The sequence below is a fragment of the Carex rostrata genome, chromosome 21 (genome assembly GCF_964058835.1).
Source record: "Carex rostrata chromosome 21, lpCarRost1.2, whole genome shotgun sequence".
Classification (NCBI taxonomy): domain Eukaryota; kingdom Viridiplantae; phylum Streptophyta; class Magnoliopsida; order Poales; family Cyperaceae; genus Carex; species Carex rostrata.
This window is the reverse complement of record NC_135938.1, coordinates 5720154-5745019: the sequence shown is the minus strand read 5'-3', so window position 1 is coordinate 5745019 and position 24866 is coordinate 5720154. Positions and strand designations below refer to the sequence as shown.

Sequence of the window (24866 nt, the reverse complement as noted above, 5' to 3'; positions counted from 1 at the left end):
CATAGAGGGCTTCCGTGCAACGGCTCAATATTCGACTTTTCAAAATCCTAACGGTTGATCCGAACCGTTCATCTTGTTCTCCATATTAATATGTGTTTGGATACCAAATTTTACATTTTTAAAAAAAAATTTACTATTTTTTTAGATTTATTGAAAATCGTTGTTTTTTTATGGTCCAGATTTGCTGAAAACAACGATTTTCAATAAATCTAAAAAAATAGTAAAAAAATTCCAAAAAAAATGTAAAATTTGGTCTCCAAACACATATTAATATGGAGAATAAGATGAACGGTTCAGATCGACCGTTAGAATTTTGAAAAGTCAAATATTGAGCCGTTGCACGGAGGCCCTCTATGCTACGCATAGCATGCTAGCATATTCCTATATATATATATAGATGGGCTATGGTGCATTGCAATGCATAGGCCATGGTGTGCATTGTACCATAATGTTAGCTTGTAATAATCTAGAAGTCAATAATACGATAAATTATCATAAAGCTTTGTTCATGAATTGGATGATTTATATATCATTTTGTTGCCTTGAGTATTATTGAATTTATGGATCATTTCGAGTTCATGACTGAAATTGTGAAACTCCATAATATAGATGATATATACTCTTAAAAAGTCACTGACCAAGGTAATTAGCATGAACACTAATTATCGCGATAAGGTTAGTATGTGGATTAAAAGATGGTTAAGTTTTACAAACCACCTGACACGAGATGTCATTTTAATCACATAGATACATGTTCTAGGAACATGGTATTTGACAGATCCCGAATGAAACATTAAATAGAATTGTGTTCGTGTCATTTATGTTTTCATTCAGTGTCACGTTCTACAGTATGAGGTATTTATCGTTCCCACTTTGAAATATATATGTGTGATTGTTATCCACCGCTGTCCGTAAAAAGCAGTCATAACGGTAGCTTTTCCATATGTATAGCTTAGCTGAGGAAGTGATAGTTTACCAAGAATACTATTTGTCCCTCGTATCTCTATACGAGCTATAGCATCACTAGGCCCCTTGATAGAGTAAGATTATCTGCTAGCAGTATAATTACAAGAGTAATTATATTTGATAATCTGCTCAAGATCAAGAAAAGATTCAGTTAGCAAGGATGACACACATCTACCTTGAAACTGATGTGATAGCTATGAGACAGAAGAACAGACACAAGTAAATTGTTTACTGGATCGTGATATTGTACTGTACAGCATCATCTGTGTAATTGGATGGTCATGATGTGTTGCCAGATGCCACCCATGATTATAGAAGTTAAAATAGTTTTAACTCTATTTACCAACATAACACATATCCTATTGGGTCACACCATATAGGAGTTAATCGGATAATCTTATTGTGATTGATTATAAATTGGTTATGATCAATAGTAAGATGGTTATAATTAATTATACGTGTTATAATTAAATTATAAATGTTATGTAAAAATAACAAGCAAAAACATTGGTTAATTTATAAACGTGTGTGACACGTTGTATAAAAGTTAACCGGTTAATTTATAAATGTGCAGGACACGTTGTATAAATTACCGAAACAACAAACCGCAAGAAAAATATATATATAATTGTTCAGAATAATTATACGAATATTATTTGTGTTCGGGCCGAGGGCATTCGGGTCTTTTCAGATTCGTCCTTATCCGCATGACATGTCATTGATCCTATCCAGATGACATGTCATCAATCCTATCCACAAGGGCAAAATGGTCATTTCACACCTATACCACCTTGCATGTGTAGAAACATGGAGAAGAGTGTGGAAGGGTGTGGAAGGGGTATTTTGATCATTTCACATATAAAAGGATGAGGTGTCAATGGCATACCTTGTAAATAGGCCGAACTTGGAGGGCATTTTGGTCTTTTGCAACCGACCCTAAACACTATAAATAGGGGTGGAGGGGTAGAGAGAAATTAACTAATTCATTCGTACCGGTTTCGTGTCGAAACGGATCGGTATTTTCTCTCTTTCTCGGTTTCTCTCCCAAATAGTGTTTCGGTTGAGAAAAGAAAGTTATACGTAGTTGACGTATAATCTTGCAGGTTGTTGTGAAGTATATTTACGGGATTGATGAATAGTGTTTTATCGAATTTAGCGGTATGTCAGTTTTGCATATTGATGAAACTGAGCAACCGAAAATTCGTGTTTACGGGTTTTTGTCTTTTTCCCCGTGAATAGTGTTTTTGCATAATTCCACGGTTTACGGTATTTCTGGCAGAAGAAACAAACCGCTCTCCGGTTAGTCCTGGTGGATAACCGATAGAGGTATCACACGTGTGATACTTCTAGTTGATTCCTTCCCTGGTGAGGCTCTACTCGCTCGGTCTGCATTCCAACTGTGATTTGAAAACAAGGTATAAATATGCTATATTAATCTATTTAATTGGTAAGTAGATTAAAGTTTTAGAAATCAATCATGGAGTAGATCTGTAAAAGGATTAAATTGGGTTTTGATGCCAAAGGAATACTGAAGGTGGACCGCCTTGGAAAGTTTCCTGACATATCCCGTTTAATCCTAAGCTTAAGTTGGCTGTAGAAATTTTTGTTCTACGGTCATTCCGCAACTTAAGCCTAAACGGGTTTTGGTTAGCACCGTAAAACCCCAACACATAAATCACCGATTCAAAGTCCAAATGACCGATCCAAACCATTCATCTTGTTCTCCATATTAATATGTGCTTGGAGACCAAATTTTACATTTTTTGGAATTTGTTTACTATTTATTAAGCCACTTTGAAAATCGCTGATCCAACGGTGACTGTTTGGAACAGTAAAATCAGAAGCCACCGTTGGATCAGCGATTTTCAAAGTAGCTTAATAAATAGTAAAAAAATTCCAAAAATGTAAAATTTGGTCTCCAAGCACATATTAATATGGAGAACAAGATGAACGGTTTGGATCGGTCATTTGGACTTTGAATCGGTGATTTATGGTCCAATGCACACCATGGCCTATGCATTGCAATGCACCATAGCCCATCTCTCTCTCTCTCTCTCTCTATATATATATATATATATATATATATATATATATATATATATATATATAAAGTGAAAATTGAAGGAAGAAAATAGAATAAAAAAATATTTCCGATTTTTTTAAATTAAAAATTCAAATTTTTAGAAAAGAAATTAATTATTTTTTTTCAAAAATGATGAAATAGTACTAATGGTACAGTTCCACCCAAGAACGTAACTATGATTTTTATCAAAGATAGGCAAAAAATAAATTACTAAAAAAAATGTTACTATATTTTATTTAATTTTTATTTTTAATAAAAAAACTAAATTGTCAATGCACCCTTCTTTAAAAATATTTTTTTTCTAAACAGTTTGATAAAAGAAATCAAATTAAAAAAAAATTACTATAGTTTGTGATTAAGATAATTTTTGTAATAGTTTAAAAATAAATGGATTCATTGTATGTTAAAATTGTCAAATAATAAGGTACAATGGCCTGAAAGTCTAAAATTGAATGTTGAGGCTCAAATAATTTCTAAATGTTCTTGGTTCTTTGTGAATCAATAATTATTTCTATTTTTATAAGTAATTGACCAATTAATACACTAAGTCTAACTAAAAAGAAGTATCAAATTATCTTTTTCTCCAAAGAGCCTCCGTCCACTTTCTTTTCAAATCAACAAAATTCAATTTTGTTAAATTCAAAATTGACACAAAGAAGACTGAATCAAGCCACAACTAAAAGAGAATCACGGTAGGGGTAAACAATGGACCGAAATAGGGGTAAGCAATGACCTAATTTTATACGAATGTATAGGTAATTTTCAAAATTCAGAGGTAGACGGTTACCTATCCCTGGTTCATGCTAGTTCCACAGGAAGCAGATTTCTAGAACGGCACCAATGATGTAGTGTCAATATTTTTTCAAACGTTAAACCCATCTAGATCACAAATTTGTCCAAAGCCTGGTAGAACGACATTATTCTATCAGTCCGTCCTTATTAGTGGAATCATTTTTTATTCAATTTCATCTATTTTTTTTAAACAAAATAATCAATCACTTTTCTGAAGATTTGAATTTTTAATTAAAAATAAATAAAATTTTCCTTACTAAAATGAAGGAGGATCAATAAGGACTAGGCAAGTTGAAATAAACTTTGTTTCGTATTGCTAGCTATTTTTTTTTAAAGCAGCTAACAGTCTCTGGCTCTCAGTCCTCCGAAAATCTCCGGACTTTTTACACTAATCTTATAAACAAGTTCATTAGATCCGGTAATACTATGAAAACAATCCTATAAACAAGTTCAATGGATGTTCTGCAGATGAAAATGCGTGGTCCCAGATGAAAATGCGTGGTCAACGAACAAAGTACAATTGAAATACAATCGGCAGTTAAACTCGGGACCACCTTCTGTGAACATACACATATTATCCTGTGAACATACAAATATTATCCTGTGAACATGTTGTTCGAGCAATAATCTTTTTCGTCTATTTGACTAATTTGCAAAAACATACAATTATTGAATTTTACGATTTCTTCTATCTTTTTTGAAAGATATGTAGATTCAAGTCAAATGAAATTGCATTATGGAGTGCTTTGACTGAAGAAATCATGAAGACCTTTATCAAGAATACAAATTATAAAATCAGATACTTGGTAAAGTAAGTTTGAGGCTGTTTTAACAGAGATAAAACGTTGGTAACGTTTTAAACCTGTCAGAAATGCTGAAGTAACAGCTTGATCAAACTCAGAAACAACTTGAAATGTTGTAACGTTTTTACAAAATGTTATAACGTTTTAAGGATTGTCAGAACGATAAATACAGCTGTATCAAATTCAAAATTCAAATTACAAACATTGTAACGTTTCACAAAACGTTATAACATTTTAATTAAATCTGAGCTTCAAACAATTCATGTTTTTGATCAAGATTTTACAGAGCCAAATGTTATGTAACGTTTTACAAACGTTGTAACGTTTACTAAGCTGTCAGAAAATTAAAACCCTAAAATCGCATTTTGAAATAAAACGTTGGTAACGTTTTAGCTCATTTAGCTCATTTTTGAGCTGTTTCTATAAATAGGGCTTTGGGTCTTCTTCCCAAAGTATCTCAGTCGACCCTAAACTTCTAAAAAATGATTTTCTGAGAGCTTAGCTTAGTCCATTGTTGTGAGAGCTTAAAACTTCAAAATCTCTCAAACAACCTCAAATTCACTTCACTAATCTTGAGTTAGATTAGATTAGAGTGATCTATTGAGTGTTTCTCTTGAGTTTCTAAACAATCGAGATATTGTTCCTATCTCTTTGAGTTGGCCGTTTGACTTCCCACTTGGTGTGTAAGGGCTCAACGGTTCACAAGTTGTAATCCTTTCGTATTGGGTAATAGAAAGGCGCACCCACAAGAGGTTGCGAAGCCCTGAAGACGTAGGCTTTTGTTTTGTCGAACTCCGTTAACATCCCGCATGTCAAATTTCTCTAAACTAATCTATTTACTTTCAATTGCAATTTAATTTCAGTTTTTGAGCAATTTAGAGGTGCACTTAGTGTAACAGAACATACACATATTATCCTGTAAACATACACATATTATTCTGTGAACATACAAATATTATTCTGTGAACATACATATTGTACTTGAAATTATAGCAGTTGAAAGCGTGTCGTTGCCGGTTATGGCAGTTGAAAGCGCGTGGCCGAAAAAGTACTTTGAAAGCGCGTCGGAACTAAGCTAAAAATGAAAGGATTTTATACGCGGAGATTTTTTGGGGACTGTAGCCTGGAAGGCGTTACCTTTTCTCATTTTTTTTAATAAAAAAAAGAGGCTCACAAGTGGGATACTGGGACTCCGTCTGTGGATTTTTTATCTATAGAAATTAATAAAATAAGATATATAGAAATAGAAAGAGTGTTTAATTTGTAATAGTTTTAGAACAACCGAGATTGATGGTTTCGATCTAAAGTTTTTGGATCGGGATCATTGGTTTCAATCCATAGTTTTAATATATTTTTTCCATCAAAGTTGTCTAAAATGAATAAATAAATATTAAAATTTTGGATCGGATTAATGATCTCGATAAAAAACTTTCGATCGAAACCTTTGATCTCAATCTTTCTAAAAATGTTGTAATCAAACACTCTTTCTATTTATGTACATTTTATTTTTTTAATTTCTACCTATAAAAAGTTGGGTAAATATTTTCAAAGAGGGGAAGCATATTTCATTTATTGTTGAATATTTGGATTTAAGGAGGTTGTTAGCTCATTGTGTAAAAAAGAGGATGTATTGATTTTAGAAATGTAGAATGATTTTTATTATAATTTGTTATAATCTATAACATGAACATTTTATAGATAATGTTATGATAATTGTTCTACGTTATATTTTTTATGCTGGTTATTTTTTTAAAAATAAGCGTAGGATGATTTTCTGAGGAAATTCTCTTAATTCTCAACAGGGTGCTTGTGGTCTTTATTTGGCGTTTTAATTTCTTAAATAATTGTTATAGTACATGTATTTTGATCAACTTTTTGGTTTAAATAAATATTTTTATGTGAAAAAAGAGTAAGAAAAAAAAAGATCTTTTAAGAATTAGCATTATTATAAATTGTAATAGTTCTACTATTCATCTAGTTATTTTTGCTATCTTTTTTATTGTTTTCTTTTGTCAATAAAATTTATTGGTTCATAATCGGCTGGTGATTTTAAAAGAACAAAGAAAAGGTCAATTTCAACACAATGTTAAATTAAGTTTTAAAAAAATGAATATTTTGTTGCCGTTTCAAACAGTACTATTTTAATCAATTCTTCCTGATAATATTTATAATACTATTTCGTGATTTGTCAAACGAACCGTTGAATTCTGATACGATATATAATTCCTTCCACCATTTAGAACATCTAAATCGGAACCAATCGAGTTGTTAAAAATTTAAATATCTGCTGTTAGTCTATTGTGTTGTATTCAGACGAGGAAGTTTCTCGTTAAGTTTGTCTAATCCATCATCGCTGGAATAAGTATTTTATTTAGGTGGCTACGAAAAAAATGATATTGATAATATGTCAAATACCATAATAAATGCTCTAACATTTTTCATGTGATCTGCATAATAGAAATCATGCGTATAAACAAATACACTGATGCGATATATTGTATAAAATTGTATATAAATTGCTAATAATTTATATATACAAGTCTAACAATATATCTATAAATTAAAAAAAAATACAATTTTTTTTTCATTAAAGTGAATTAATACCCACCCATATCTCTGTTATTACTAAAAAAAAACAATATATCTAAAGAAACGAACTTTTAGTTTTCAGAAAACTTGTACTTGATTAAACAAATGTTGACAAATATAGTCAAAACAAATTATCACCGACCGACTTGTAAATCTTTTAACTTATTCATGTTTTTTAATTGACTTCTAATCATGGAGCCACCGACCTTTGGTCTGATTGTCTTCATGTGTGCTGTGCGCTCTCTTCTTCCTCCAACTAACACTGCCCATGCATGATATTTGACTAAAAGTTTGGTGAAAAACCAGAAAGATTTTTTTTTTTTTGGAATTTTACGAACTATTTTACACTATACTTATTAGTAATGTTATAATTTAAAAAAAAAAATACTGAATTATATTTAGTTATTTACAATAGGAATTTTATAAATTGGGTCATACTCTAGTTAATTAGCTCCATAGGCCCAAGACTGACCTATACCCAGGCCTGAAATGTTGGCCCAAAATAAATTTGAGTATAGAAGGGAACCGTGATATCCCAAATTTTCATGGAAAATTTGATACCATTTGGGCCTTCTTTAGAGCTTGACAGCAAGGCCCAATATTGAGCTATACAAAGGCCTGAAATAAACATCGGCCCAAAAATAACTGATTTGAATTTGGTTCACCTCGCAATTCTCATTATTTAGAAAAGAAATGCACACAAGAGCAAATTATAAATGCTTGCGACACTTGATCCCCTTCTCAGAAAATTCTAAGACAAATCAAAACACCATGCAAGAATGGTTGTAGTTCTTCTCAGAACTCCCTCCGTACAATCCTTTAGAAGATTAGCATCTCGCTTAGTTCTCTGCAAATTTCACCATGCACACCACCCGTTTGACATAATGCCACACAGAGTTACCTACCTTCTAAAACATGCCTATCCAGATCCAGTTAACGTAGCATCAATCCATTGCCTCTCTCTAAAATCCGACTTAATTTCTCACCTCCCCATACACACTTGCCTTATCACAGCTTATGCCAGGGCTGGTTGTATAGACTCTTCTCTAGCACTGTTTGAGGAAAGCTCAACAAATGATGTGATATCCTGGAATGCCATGATTTCTGCTGGGGTAATAAGTTCCCAATATCATGTAGCCATATCAATTTTTCAAAAGATGGTGGAGAAATATGTTGAATATGATCCTACGACTCTTGTTATTTTGCTCTCAGCTGTGTCCGGTGCATGCTTTGTAAAGAATGGTTTGGCCATACATGGCATTTCAATCAAGAAAAATTTCAATTTGGATCCTTATCTCTGTAATGCACTGATCTCTATGTACTCAAAATCTGGTGACTGGAGCTCTTCAGAGCATGTTTTCCAAACGATGCAATTCAAGGACACCACTTCATGGAATTCAGTTATAAGTGGGGCCCACTTTGGACACTTTCATGAAAAATCAGTTTCATATTTTACAGAGATGAACTTTTGTGGCTTTCGACCAGATGAGGTTAGTATATCTACAGCTCTTTCTGCTGGTACTCTTTTAGGTTGTACATACCACTTTTGCAAATCCATTCATGGATTAGCTATCAAAACAGGGTATGAAGGAGCCAAAACCTGCCCCCATTATAGGTCAGTCTCAAATGCCCTTGTTTCATTTTATTCCCAATATGGAGACATAGAGGCTGCGAAAAGGGTATTTTTGCAAAATGGCAATAAAAATGTGGTATCATGGAACTCAATAATTAAAGGTTTAGTAGAAAATGGAAGAGATGATGAAGCTTTTCAATTATTGCGTGACATGCAGTTTAGTTATGTGACAAAGCCAGATGCGGTAACATTGATTACGGTAATTCCCCTTTGCGGTGAGCTTAATCTGATCTTCGAAGTTAAATCAGTTCATGGGTATTGCATTAGGCATGAGATGCAAACAGCCAATTCTTCAATTGGAAATAGCTTAATGGATGCGTATTTCAATTGTGACCATGAAAGGTATGCACGCAAGCTGTTCGACATAACGCCCAATAGAGACTTGTCTTCATGGAACACTATGATATCTGGCCTTCAAGATGTCAGAATGTTGTTCTCTCAATTGCTTCGTGCTGGACTGAGGTGTAACTTACCTAGTTTTTTAGGTGTATTGCCTTCTATCTCTAAACAACAGGACCTTAATTTTGGAAAGTTGATTCATGGCATGGTACTTAAATATGGCTACGACTCTTCTACTTCAGTCATAAATGCACTGATGCATATGTACATGAGTTGTGGTAAGCTGTCAGTTTCTTTGTGTCTCTTGAAAAGTATAATTTTTGAATCAGATGTTATTTCTTGGAACACGATAATAGCTGGTTGCGTGCAAAGAGGGTTATTCAGAGAAGCCATAGAAACCTTTCAGTTCATGCACTCTAAGTTGAACATAAGTGCTGATTTTATCACACTTGCAAGTGTTTTATCGGCTTGTGCAGAACTTGAAGCACACACTTGTGGCAATGCAATTCATGGGCTTATGCTAAAGAGGCCAATTCAATTTGATGTTGGTGTAAGGAAAACACTTGTGACCATGTACCTCAAAGTTGGGGATCTTAAGAGTGCAAACAAAGTTTATGGATTTGGTTATCAGGGAAACTTCTCCATGTGGAATTGCATGATCTCAAGTTTTGTGCGGAATGGAGAAGGTGACAAAGCTTTAGAACTTTATCGTGGTAACAGAGATCAGCTTTCCTCACCTGATGAAATAACTATAGTTTCTCTTATCTGTGCTTGTTCTCAAATTGGGAATTTCAGGCATGGAAAAGAAATAAACGGATACGTATTCCGTTACGGGCTACAGAATAATGTTTATATAATGGCATCACTTATTGATTTGTACAGCAAGTGTGGCATGTTAGATTTAGCCATGAAAATATTTGAAATTTCAGAAAAGAAATCCATTGCTTCCTGGAATTCAATGATATCAGCATTTGGTCTTCATGGTAAAGGAGAAAACTCTATTGGGCTATTTCACAAAATGTGCGATTCAGGTGTTGAGCCCACTAAGAGCACCTTTGTTGCCCTTTTATCAGCATGCGGTCAGACGGGGTTAATTGAAGAGGGATTGAAATATTACTATTTAATGCCACAGAAATTCGGGATTAGACATTCTGTCGAGCATGTTGTGTGCCTGGTTGAACTGCTCAGCCGTGCCAATAGAGTTACGGAGGCATATGAATTTGTGAAAGAGATGGGCATATGTCAGGATCATGGGGTCTGGGGTGCCCTTCTGAGTGCATGTAATGATTTCAATGGTGATGTTATTGCTGGTAAGATGGTTGCTGAATATTTGTTTCGCATGCAACAAGAGAATACGGGTTACTATGTCACACTCTGCAACTTGTTTGCGAGTCGTGGAATGTGGAATTATGTGGAGGAAGTTAGGAGAATTTTTCAGGATAGAGGATTGGTAAAGGCCAAGGGTTTTAGTGTGATTGACAATCTGGCATGAGGGTTTTTTTCTTATAGAAAAATGAAACTTATAAACCCCCTGTACTTTTAGGATGTTGTAAAAATTGTAATGAAGAATTTATAGTACCATGACTTGTTAAACTTTATATTGGTAGCTTGTCAGATCAATCTCGAATTCATAGATAAAAAAATAAAAAAATAAAAGTTACACTAAGAAGTTGTTGACGAGAGAAGGAAAAATATAATAAAGCATAACTTTACGCATGCAAAAATGACATGATAAGCAAACAAAGGGCTAATGCAACTAGTTGACCTTAATTATTGTTTTATCCTTTGACTTTTAGTTGTTTATCCAAATTCTAGGTAAACATCGCCTTTAGGTTCACCATTATTTTTTTTATTTTTTTTTTGTTCTCTCTCTCTTCTTCGTTTGGATAACAGAACCAAATTCCTTCAACTCCCTCCTTCCCATGCTGTCTCGCAGTTCTGTATAAAAATATACATAATTTATATAAGAAATCAAGAATGCCCTAATGCTTCCTCATGCGTCAATGCAAATGAATACAAGGCCCAATTGAAAGGATACTTGGGGGACCAAGTTATGGCCTTAATGTTCAAGCAGATAAAAATATATACAAAGAGAGATTCATTCAAAACATTATAAACTTCTTTCGTAACAAAAGTATCATTATTATCAACAAAAAGATATTAATAAACCCTCAATTATGACTCCCTTTAAATTACCATAAGGTCTACAACTTTGGCATCACGCATCACAACTTTTAATTAATAGTTGAAAATTTAAGTTCCAAATAATAAATACGAACCGTTAATATGGTTTTTTTTTTTTTCCAAAACACCGTATTCATATGACAAAATTCAGAAAACTTTAAGCTGTTCAGTACAAAAGGCGACAAAACCATTGGTCTGCTAATTAGTTTGCATTGTTGATTTTTTTTTTTTACTTTTTAATATTGAACAAGGTGAACATAAAATTTTACGATTTTTTTTTATGAATGCAATATTTCAATAATAAAAGTAGGCACACTGCTCAGATTTATCATTTTAGTTTAAAATTTCTAATTAGTATATAGTTCCATAAGCTATAATAATTCTAACTAAAAATAATCTCCAATTTATTAACGAGGATGGTTCAAATGTCTTTATTTTTTGTGCCTTCATCATACCTTTATTTTTAAAATGTTAATAACTCAAAAATTTAAATTATAAACGTCAAAATACAACTGTTAGATGTGATCAAAGTTATTTTCTCTATGTGCTCATTAAAAATTTATCACAATTTGATTTTGTTTTATGTGAATCAATAAGTTGAAAAATTAACGTTTAGAAATTATCCACATTAGTACGTTTTTACAAGCTCTTGATGACAATCAAAACAATTTAAAATGTCCTAATTTTTTACACATGCATAGATAAAATGAGTAGATCATATTCAATGATTTTATTTTGACTTTTAAGTTTTAAATTTTGAGTTATTAAAGTTTTTAAAAATGAAGGTATGATTGAGGCACAAAAAATAGAGGCATTTGAACACTCCTCTTTAGTAACAAAATTTTTTAAATATACCCTGCCAAAAAAAAAAAACCAAAATACCACGGTGTTTTTAGAATTTCATATTTACCTAGGCTGCAAAAAAACCACTTTTTTTAGCTCATACCGTGTAATTTTAATTTATTTGTTTAATATTTTTCAAAAATAGAAAGAATAATTAATAATTATATTATTTTAAAAAAACATCAAACAAAATAGATAAAATAACTTATAATTTAAATGTACTGACTCTGAAACATTTTTCAGGCAGAATTTTTCTCAGTTGTAGAAAAATTAAACTATTTCTTGGTGTGTTACTGGAAAATAATAAAAATGCTTAGGATCTAAATTATTGATTCTGGTTCAAAAGTCGCTTTTATATAAATAAAGAAATTATCGTGATTCTTCTAGTACATTCAAATTGTAAGATACTCCTTCTATTTAAAAAAAATGATTTGACATTTCGTAAGTATGACATTTTTTTCAAAATAGATAGAGTACCTTAGAATTTGAATGTACTAGAAGAACCATGATAATTTCTTTATTTACTATTAAGTGACTTGACTTTTGAATCGGGATCAATTATTTAGATCCAAAGTATTTTTTTTAATAACACACCAAGAAATAGTTTAATTCTTTTTAAAGTCAAGAAAAATCATGCCTGAAAAATGTTTCGCGGTCCTTCTAGTACATCTAAATTATAAGATGTTTTATCTATTTTATTTGCTTTCTAACATATTCAAATTATTAGTTATTATTTTTATTTTTGAAAAATATTAAACAAATGTATTAAATTTTCATGTTGCGGGATAAATCTGGAATTCTCATAAATTTGTGGTCTTTTTGTTTATTACTTTTTTATTGTGGATATTTTAAAATTTTCGGCTTTATTAACAAAGGCAATTGTCCATTTCACCATGCATGCATCGGAGACAAACTTTTTATTTTGGGTCGCCCACAGACTTCAAAGCAAAATACAAATTAAACTTAGCGTAATTTATATGAAATCTGGAGCAATATATGGAATCCTAATCATGAATCGTCACATGGTTACAACTCAAGAGTCACAAACTCATAGGACCCTATGTGGCCATGCCAGTGTGATCTAACGACCACATGTGATTGGAAATTTAAAAATATAACATGACATAATATTCAACTTTTAAATTAATAATGAGATACATAATATTTCAAATATTTTTTTTGTAAAATTAATTAAATATGCAAGATATTCTAGTCATTTTTTTCCTAAATGATAATTGTGTTTGAGTGAATTTAATAGTTAGAATAGTAATTGTTACTGATATAGGTTTTGGCTGTAAAAATATTTTTTAAAGTGAAAATTCAGAACACTGTTTGTCACAACTTTGAATTTTTGATACGGTATGAAGGCAGTGTTTTGGTTAAATTTATTTTTGAGGGACTGCATTAAGCTGCTGCTCCTTTGGAAAAGTTTTTATGACATGAGCCTACAATAATTTTAAATTGTATTTAATATAACAGCATATATAATAAAAAATGATATAAGGTTAATTGTGTCTTGTATTTTCAATATTTTATATTAAAAGTCACAACTTATGAGGATTTTTTCTTAAAAAAAAAAATCCTAATTAGGCATTTAAAAGTGAAGATATACTACCATTATTAAATAACTTTAAGATTAGACTAATATATTAATGCATTTGCTTACCTTTACCGATGTTTTTAATTAAATAATTATTTGTAGTTTACAAGTTTTAATATGTTAGAATACACACATGATGTTTTTAGAGAAATGTTTTAAAGTGGATATAACATATAACAATATCATTATAGCTGGAAACTAACAATGATTGTTCCACCATGGACCTTGATCCAATGCCCATAAATCTCAAAACTTAAAAATAATATTAATCATTATCAACTAATGGTATCTAGCTTACCCTGATAATAACTTACAGATCATGACATCTATTTTCCCATAACAGCCAGCCAATACCTAACAGAGCTTTCTTTCTATTGGATGAAAGAACAACACCAACTAAACAAAATGACATCATGGGTCCACATGAAAGTTGGCTACACGTCAGTTCAATTACCTTGCTCTTCCACCTACCAAAATTATTAAACGAATATTCTGTGTAAGTGTGTAACATGCACCGACGCACCTTCTTTTTTCATGCACTGTATTTTGCACCTTCTTTGTGCATTGTACTTGTACATCACTTTTTTTAGCCTTATCAAAAGCAAAAGGTTAACAATTTTTCTTACTTACATCCCACTTTTTAATAAATAATTAAATATCAACAAATTTGTGTTTTCAAATATTAGACAATTTCATATTATTTTCTAAACGCATGTTTCTACGAATATATTTACACGCACATTCATGATTTCTTATGCCACGATTACCCTAATTTTTGTTTAAGTGATCATGCATACCCAAACTATTTTTAAAATTAAGTTAGAAGGTAATATGAGCATTCAGTACAAACTGTTTTCCAAAAATGTCAGAAATACTTTGTAAATACATGCATTAGATATACTTATAGATACATGTGTTCATAAATAAATACAAAATTATTGTCGCTTATTTAAAATTTAAGGATAGAAAAACATTCTTAAAAGTATCTGAAGTGCGCGCACCGGAGGCACGAATATCATGTCGTCAAAATCCGAACCAAAATCTACACTAATTAAATTTGTAATTTAATGGCACTTGTTAGTTGTTATATGTATCCTTCAGTCCTTCACAGAAGATCTGTACGGTGGCGATTCCAAGGAGGGGATAAGAGGAAACGAACTTTTTGAGTGCTTTACAAGGATTACCAATTTTGGTGCCTTTTCTGTGTTATCCGGACAAGCGTTGAAGTAATTCTAAATCCGGACGGAACTTTCGAAATAAGAGGAAAATATTCAAATTGCTAGCGGATATTTTTTTTTAAAATAAGAGATGAATCAAATTTTTAAATTTCATTTTTTTATAATTTTTGTGATAACCTATAATATTTAAAAAAATATTATCTTAGTTATTACATTAAAAATTAATTCTTGTTAACCTATAGAACAGAACTAGGGTGTTCATAAGCTTACTCTGAAGCCTTAATTATAAAATCAATTGAATTGGCTTCAAACAACAAGTTCAAAGTGTTGAAACTGACTTATGGCATGAGTAATGTGTTAACTATTAAATTTATAAATGTTTAATTAATTTAGTATAAAATTATGCAGCAAAAAAATAATTAATTAAAATGCATTAAATTTTTATCATTTTTAATTATTTGAATTTATACTAAATTAATTCGAAAATTTATAAATTTGCAAATAAAATTGTGACTCATGAAGTATATCGGTTTTAATATTTTGAATTCATCGTTTAAGGCTAATCGGATAGATTTACTCCAACATCTCCAATCTTATATTAAGCACGTAGATGTCCTGATCCGCCAATGATTGTGATTAAAAATAAATTTTCAAACTGAATATCAACATTCCAATCAAATAATCTGCCCTTTTCTAATTCGATGCATCTTTTTAATGTTTTTTTTACGTGTAGAAGATCAAATATATTTTGACACGTACACACTACATGCAAATTGTATTATATTTCTGATTGTCATTTTGTATAATATTTTTTTAATGAAAATATGTCAAAAAGATAAAAAAAAATATATATGTCATCTAATATATCATTTAAAAAATATTATTTACATGTAGATGTCATTTAATATGTTATTTAAGGAGTGTTATTTGTTATTTAGTCTAATTTTTTTTATAAAAATATATTATTTAGTATGAATATTTTTTTGCTTTCTTATAAATGTTCTTGTTGTAATATGCAGGCACAATACTAGTATATATTTAAGTAGGAGTGGAACTAGGGTGTTCTTAATCGAAGGAGTTTAACTTCAAAATTAATAAATTATTTTTCAAATAAAAATTCAAATTATTGTAACGATCTCTTTCACACGAGTGATGTCTTTTTACATGCAAAATTTATAAATTTTCAAATTGATTTAGTATGTAGTTAAGAGGTAAAAATAATAAAATTAATTTTAATGCATTTATTTTTCATAACTTTTTGATCGATTGACTTGATAGTAAATGAATTTATAAATTTATAAATTTTGTATATAAACATATTATTTATGAAGACAGATTTAACGGTTTGAATTTATCATTTAAAAATAATTACGATTGGTTTTGAAGTTAAACTTATCAAAAGTTTTAGCAAGTTCAAGAACACTCTAGGTTTACTCCATATACTTATTAAATTTTGGGTTGGTTGATTGATTTCTTGATATAGAAAATCTTTTGACAACCTTTAATTATTTATGCGCTTTGTTGAACGAATCACCAATTCCTTCCCTTCAGACGACTGAGGGCCTGTTCAGCCTTCAATTGGAAATAGATATGAACACAGAAATTGAACTGAAAAGTAATATTCCGTGGGAAAAAAAAATTCAGTTGAATAACAGTAACGCAGCCGAATATGCCGTTTTTTTTTTGTACCACTCTGAAAAATCAGAATAAAATAAACACCATCCGAAAATTCCGAATTGAGATTCCGCCACATTCGCGTAGTGGATCTGCGAACGGATCGCCGACCCGTTCGCGTAACGGATCCGCGGACTGACCCGTCCGCGTGGTGGATCCGCGCACCGACCCGTGCGCACGGTGGATCTGCGCACGTGGTAGAAATGCATAAATCCGGCTCCGCAGGCCATTTTCCCTGTCCCTGTCCGTCCCTGTCCGTCCCTATCCCTCTCTCCGCAAAACACAGGTATTTTTCTTTTTTCTTTTTAATTAAAATTTGTTATTTAATTTTTTATTTAGTAGTAGTAATTGTATAAATGTTTGTGTAGTTTTAGTTTAGAATATTAAATATTTGTGTATTTTTAGTTTTAATTTAGAATACCAAATATTTGTGTAGTTTTAGTTTTAGTTTAGAATACTAAATATTTGTTTAGTTTTAGTTTAGAATACCAAATATTTGTGTAGTTTTTAGTTGGTATATTTTTGTGTAATATTTGTATAGTTATTTTATTTAAGTAGTATATTTTTTAGTAGACAAAAATAGTAGAAATGGATCAATTTAGACAAAAATAATATTTGTGTAGTTTTTAGTTGGTACATTTTTTATTTAGTTTAATTTAGTTGTGTACCAATTTAGAAATGGATCAATTTAGGAATGTCCAAAAATGGTAATATATTATTAGACCAAAATTGTTATATTTAGACCAAAATTGTTATATTTAGACCAAAATTGTTATATTTAGACCAAAAATGGATCACATTGTTATATTTAGACCAAAATTGAGTAGAAATGCATCAAATCATAAATTTATCGTTATGCACTATTGTATGGTCTTACCAATTCATCCAAGAATGATATATTATTGGTAATTACCATAAATATTTGTATTATTGTTAGATTTGTACTGTTCCTGAAATTATTGATAGAGGCCAAAACTGACAAAATTGATAAATTTAATGTTAGTATGGCGTCAACCAGCGGTAGTAATGAAAACCGTACGCAAGATGATTTACAGCTGGATTTATCACTGGCCCGTACCATATTTCCAAATATGACAAAAGAGAGTATCAGCCCTCTTTGCTGGTATAAATTCGAGGAGCACAAGATGAGAAACGCATATGTAAGTTTACGTTTTGAGAAATGCAAATAATTTTCATTTTCATTTAGATAAAAATAAGTAAGTTATATATTTGTTTGTTTTGAAATTAAATGCAGACTTATACCATGACGGGGACGCGGAACAATCAGATGAGTATCCTCTATGACGAGCGATACGCTCCTGCGTTGAAGAGTTTGGGTTTGTGGCATGTTTCACAGCTGATCCCCATTGTTGCAGATGCCGCTCTTCTATCTGCGTTGGTCGAGAGGTGGCGGCCGGAGACACACACATTCCACCTGCCCGTTGGAGAGATTACGGTGTCTCTTCAGGATGTCAGTTGTCTCTGGGGACTGCCTATTACTGGACAGGCTGTGACGGGTGTGGAGTACGAGGACTTCACAAAGGACGTTGAGGAACTGTTGGGACCCAACCTGATGAAAGAAAGGTCTCTCAAGAGGTCGAAGGTTGCATCAAAAAACGACATCAGTATCCCGCGTTTGCGGGCGGTATTCAAGTAAGTTGCATTTTTTTAATAGTAAGTATTTGATTGTGATGCTTCAGACTCTGTACTAAATTAGTTCGTATTTTGTAGTGGAAAATTGGAAGAAGAGGCAGATGAGGAGAAGATAGATCGGTGGACACGGACTTACATCATGGAGCTGTTCTCTTGCTAGTTGTTCCCAGATTCCTCTGGGAACACCGTCCCTGCTTGTATGTTGCAGTGGCTGAGGGACTTGGCAGACCCTCCACAGATGAATTGGGGTGCGGCAGTTTTGGCATGTCTATACCGAGCCTTATGCATTGCGTGCCGGGTATACATTACTCTCTATTCTTTTTGTAAATAAATTGTTTTCTCTTATTACATTGCAAATAACCGCAACTTGTATGAAAATAGGTCGAAAAAGCTGGTCTGTATGGATCGATTGGTCTACTTCAGCATTGGTCGTGGACGAGATTTCCATTTGGTAGTCCGCAACCACAAGAGGATGGTTGGGCTCCAAACTGGGGTCATCCGGACCGGGAGACCTGTCCTGCGTATGCTCAGAGATTCTGTGCTAAAAAGACCTTTGTCACCACCCCTCACGGCAAGCCTTCTGGAGTTTGGTTTTTCAGGACTCAGTTCGAGCAGATGACTCCAGATCTACATGTTGAGTGGAGGCCGTATGATTTTCGCGGACGGGTAATGAGACAGTTTGGTATGGCCCAGTATCTTCCAGTCCCGGATCCTATCACAAAGGACAGCTGGTATGAGCTTCACCAACCGTTATGCACTGCGGTGGGGAAGAATTGGCGGACGGAGCACGCCTTGCATGTACAACGACTGGAGGACATGAGTCAGGATGACATGGTTCCTTATATGTATCAGGTATATGCTTTCGAGGAGTGGGACCAGCAGTATCGACAGTGGTATCAAGAAAATTGTGCATTGACAGTGTACATGTTCGGTCAGATGTCAGAGATCAACAAGAAGCCGCTTCATGTACCACGCGACTCGACATCTCCTTTTCTAGGTTTCATCCCTAGCGGTGGTCCGGCTGCACAGATTGTAAGTTTTTTATATTATTTTATATTTATTTCAGTACATGTATGGTAATCATCTTTTGAAATATTGATCAAATGATTTATTCGCATGTACTTATGAATATCAAGCAAGTTTTGAGAGCTGCAAGATATGGGATTACAAGAGGCTGGAAGAAGATAGGTAAGATTTTGTTGTGCACATCTGCACCTCCGGTAGTCGTCGCTGGGTACAAAGACCAACTAGACAAGATATTGAGGCTAGCGGATCTTCCAAAATACGAGGATTTGCACGAAATGGATGATAGAGATTCTGCAGAGCAGATGAGCACACCAGAGCCGGATTTTTCAGAGATCTTGTCCGCACCGACGCCTGAGGCAGCATTTGAGCAATTTGGAGATCGAGTGGTACGTGTTCTTCTAATAACTTACATATTGAGAAATGAGTCCCGGATTTTATTAACTATCTATTTTCAGGGATATGAGCCCCGGTTTGAGCAGACTCAGACATCGCAGGATTTTGAGCAGACTCAGACATCGCAGGATTTCGAGTTCAATTTTGGGACCCAGTACACTCAGGATTACCCATCTCCTCAGTTTTTCACACAGGATGAGCCACCACCACAGGACGATGCAGTTTCATCCTATGCAGAGACGTTCGCAGATTCTATTTTCGATCCTACCATTCCACCTTGCTCATCTGAGGAGCCTTTGTTTGGACATATACCAGAGGAGACCCCACCACAGCCATCGCGGCAATATACGTCACCTTTCAGTTTTCTAGGTTCAGAGATTGAGGAAGAAGAGGAAGACGGCTCGGAAGAAGAGGAGTTGGGACGTGGTAAGAGGAAGAGGACCACGAAGGTGCCGTACACACCACCGACCAAGTAGTTGATTGTTACATGTGTTGTTTGGACTTTTATGTATTCGTACTGTTTGGACTTTTATGCTATTCGTACTGACTCAGACTTTTATTTGGTTTATGCTTCTATTTTATGACCATATTGCTGGTTAAAATCACCACAAGATACAGAAGAGTTCTTATAAAACACAAGATACAAATTGCTGGTTAAAATCACCACATATCCAGCCCTATTGCTGGTTAAAATCACCACAAGATACAGAAGAGTTCTTATAAAACACAAGATACAAATTGCTGGTTAAAATCACCACATATCCAGCCCTATTGCGTATTTCCTCTCGCATCCCTTCTTCTTCTCGCATTCCTCTCGAGAGTTTCTCTACTGGTTCGATGACCCCTTCGCCGTCCTTCCAGTACATCCATCCACATTTGGATCCGGTTGTGCCGTCTCCTACCCAACTTCACTAACCGATGTTCTGGAACTAAGAGATCTCCTTCGTGCACTGGCCAATCACATTGATTGTCGTACACATGAAATTCACCACTCCATGTGTCGATGAGTGTTTGAATGTTGTAATAATAATTGACGAAGACATTTGGATTCAAGTTCCTGTAATGTCAATACACTAGTAAGTAATATTGTCCTTAATATGAAATTTCAAAGTAAAAAAAAATATAATTTTACCTTAAACGACACACCGCCATTACATGAACACATGGTATTCCACCCATCTGAGGCTTCTGGCACGTACATTCCACCTCATGGTCGTTCTTCAGAATTACCTTGTACCTGCAGTCGCTTGACGTATGCACCCATTTGCCATTCTCCATGTCAAAATTAATTTTTTCGCCATGTGAGGTCACCATAAACTCATTATGGCCGAATGGAAGCGTTGACATTTTCTTAGTCTTCTCAATGTGCTTATCCAGCTTCTTATGTACGCGAGTGGAAAAAAGCTGACCTGCTGCCTGCAATTGCACAACCGTCTCTCTTCTTTGCTCAAACCAGCTGACACACTTGTAGAATGTCTCCTCAATGATTGCGACAACTGGTAACCTACGATAATTAAAAATTACAATTAATTGAAGAAAATGTTAATAAAATATAGGAGGATTACAATATACAAACCTGCGAGAAGTTTGAAAGACATGGTTGAGCGATTCAGAACCATTGCTAGTCATTATTTCCCAACGAGATCCATCATCCATAGCTTGATACACCTTTCATGGCTTATGCGGTTCTTCCTCGTCATTTTCATTATATTTGCCACATGTATCCAAATAAGCCAACCAAGCAGGATTTCGCCTCCCGATTGCATCAAGTCCTTCTTGCAATCTTCTATTCTTTTTCTTTTTAACCATGACCTTGAAAAAAGTGGAAGCTACCTTATCCTTAGTGTGCTTTCCAAAATTCTCAAACACATGTTGAGAGCAGTAGCGATGAGCACACTCCCCTTTCTCCTCACACCAACCCAAATTATCTTGAATAAACACCTTTTTAATGCCCTTGTGTCGGTCAGATACCACACACATGTATCTGTTTCGCCCAATTACAAACTCCCGCACCCACTTCATGAACCATCCCCAATTCTCAAAATCCTCAGTCTCTACCAGTCCAAATGCTAACGAGATTAACTGGTTCTCTGCATCATATCCGGTTACAATTAACAGCTTACCCTTGTATCTGCCAGACAAGAAACAAGCATCGATACTGATGACGGGTCTGAGGTGACCGACTGCGGCAATACATGGTCCCCATGCCCATGCTGCTCTCATGAAAAAACGATACCCTGGCTTAGTGGTTGGCTTTGAAACAATTTTATATTGGGTTCCCGGATTTGCCCTTTTTATTGCCTCCAACAAAGGGACAATCAGCCCGTAAGACGCCTCCCAACTACCAAAGGCCCGGGCAATTGCTAACTCTCTACCACGCCATAATTTATTGTACTTTGGAACGATGCCCTCGTACCTTTCAGCGCATAAGTCAGCGACTGCCCGGATAGAAATATCAGCATTTTTTTCCAATGATAATTTTATACAGTTGGCGACCATAGCGGACGTCAACTGTGCATGATCTAACCTGGATGCTGATGCGTGACACGTGTGCTTAGCCACATTCTTCGTGATGGCCCAAGTATTACCAAAGCCTGTAACCCTCGCAACCAACGCCCACCTGCACCGGACGCTAACACACTTGTACCTCAACCTGGTGGTATCGCTGTGTGTATTTTTAATCTCCCTATTTTGTTTGATGTGCCAGTGGTTAATTGTATCTTTCATCTTATCCTTGCTGTCATATGTTATCCCCTCAGACAATTCATGTATTTCTCCCTTTTGATTTACAAAAGAAACAACAAAATTTAAACAACAATTTAATAATTATATTAAAATTAAATAAAAATTAACAAACATACCTCAGAAGTCGCAAAAAAAGAGCTATCGGCCTCTTCAAACCCTGATGTGTCATGAAATTGCTCAAACGGATGCCTTTCCCCACGACCCACTATAGGCCACTTCCGTCTACCAAGCATAGGAATACCAGTATCCTCATCACTGTGATCTGATACCCCACCATCCCCATTATCATCCCAATTAGCCTCTGCCTCCCTTTCTTCAGGATCCTCGTCCGTATTGTCAGCATAATAAAGCCGTTCAGGGGTTTCAGATCGGTCCCTTTCAGATTGGACTCGGCTAGAGGACGAAGATGGAATCTGAGGTCGACCCCTGTCAGATTGAACTCTACTAGGACCCGCTACACATGGGGGCCGACTAGGACCCGCTACAGATGGGGTCCGGCTAGGACTCGTTACAGATTGCTCGAGCCCTAAACCCTGAGTCAAGTGCAACAATTGTCTGGTATTCTGTCTGGAGTTCTGTCTAGAATTTTGTCTGGGGTTGGCTACCACATATAACTCTAGAAACTTGAAAGGAGTGGCCATATTCATTGTCATTTGGAGATATAACTCCCAACTGCTATCGTCTTGTACCGGAAATTGTTGGAACCAGGTTTGGTTGCCTTGACCAATATTGATCCTTGCGTTAATTACCAGTTCATAATTACGGTGGTCAATATCGAGTTGTTGGTACACTTCCCTATTTATACTTCTAAAATCCAAACCTAAGCCGATATTGAACATTTTCGGCATTTGGTGGCTATAATAAGCGCCATTTGGTCCTTGTAATACTTCACCACCAAAATAACAAGCAATTCCAATCATAATTGGTTGAATGAACCTAATATTACAAAAAATATTATAAAATAATGCACTAAATTAAATAATACTACAGAAAATAATTTTTTTGAAAAAAATAATGGAAATAAAACGCACATTGGCGGCTGTCTTTGGTGAACAATTGAAACAGAAGCGATCTGATTTGTATATAGCAAACCTAATGAGTGCGCAGATCCACCGTGCGCACGGGTCGGTGCGCGGATCCACCACGCGGACGGGTCAGTCTGGCGGGTCATGGCGCTGGCGGGTCAGTCCGCGGATCCGTTACGCGAACGGGTCGGCGATTCGTTCGCAGATCCACTACGCGAACGTGGCGGAATCTCAATTCGGAATTTTCGGATGGTGTTTATTTTATTCTGATTTTTCAGAGTGGTACAAAAAAAAAAAACGGCCGAATATGGCCTGAGAAAGTCAGAGAGGTAGGAAGTAAAATGTGGCTTGTAAGCAGTCAAAAAGAAAAAATTAATTGGCAGGCAACGGAGCTGCTTTTTTAAGAAGCATGAGCTGATGCACCAGTTGCAGTCAAAAGATTCTCAGAACAGTTGGCGTAAGTCTTGATTCAGTGTTCATCCACATTAATGATATCACGTGCTTGTTACCATCACCATTCACCAACTCACTTTATGAGCAGATAAACTACCGTTACTGATTCGCTACACGGTTTGACACAGGATATACACCACAGCTTTGGGATTAAATAGGTGTTTTATGCTGCTTGACCCGGTCACACGCGATCAAATCTACAGCTAGTTCAAAAAGGCTTAGAATATGTGCAAAGGGAGTCCGACTAGTATGAAATTATTGTCATTTTAGTCTATATGACACCAATTCTAAAACCTGTCGAATTGACTTCAAACAGTAAATTCAAATCGTTCAAATTCATTTATTTCATTAATTGTGTGTTACATGCAAAAATTATAATTTTTCGAATTTATTTAGTATCAAGTCGAGCGGTCAAATGTGCGAGTTTTGAAACTAATTTTAATGTATTCATTTTTTAACATTTGTGATCGCTTGATTTGATACTAAAATAACTAAAAAATATAAATAAATTACATGTAAACGTATCACTCATTAAGTAAATCAGTTTGAACGGTTTAAATTAGTCATTTAAAATCTATGCAGTCAATTTTGTAATTGATGTCATATGACACCGATATCATACTAACCGGACTCGTGCAAAGGCATTTGAACGGAATCTCTATCCAAATTCTTTGCACACCGCACAATCAAATCTCTAATCATATCGTTTTAAATTGGTCGTATTGCCGTTAACTTTTGTTTTGTTAGACAAATTAAGAAACAATTTTGTTTCTTTACCTCTCTCTTTCCCTATCGAATCGTTCAAAAAGTTGAAAATACGGGGGAAAAAAGGTCTTCTTTTCTTCCTATCTCCTCCATCCCCTTCCTTCCCCTTACGCCTCCTCTCT

General features: G+C 34.3%; 2 protein-coding genes across 2 annotated transcripts; one reads left to right on the top strand and one right to left on the bottom strand.

Moving 5' to 3' along the window:
• The first annotated feature begins 7958 nt into the window (after window positions 1-7958).
• LOC144573276 (Tetratricopeptide repeat (TPR)-like superfamily protein) lies at window positions 7959-10794 on the top strand. The gene has a single exon (XM_078323016.1). The coding sequence runs from the start codon at window positions 8013-8015 to the stop codon at window positions 10695-10697; it is 2685 nt and encodes an 894-aa protein (XP_078179142.1). The 5' UTR covers window positions 7959-8012; the 3' UTR covers window positions 10698-10794.
• A 10633-nt stretch (window positions 10795-21427) lies between these two features.
• On the bottom strand, window positions 21428-23458 carry LOC144573677 (uncharacterized). Its single transcript, XM_078323453.1, has 4 exons — window positions 22618-23458; window positions 22284-22534; window positions 21728-22172; window positions 21428-21553 (listed from the first exon to the last, which is right to left on the bottom strand). Exons 1-4 carry the CDS (start codon window positions 23419-23421, stop codon window positions 21428-21430), a joined length of 1626 nt encoding a protein of 541 aa, XP_078179579.1. The 5' UTR covers window positions 23422-23458.
• Window positions 23459-24866: the final 1408 nt, after the last annotated feature.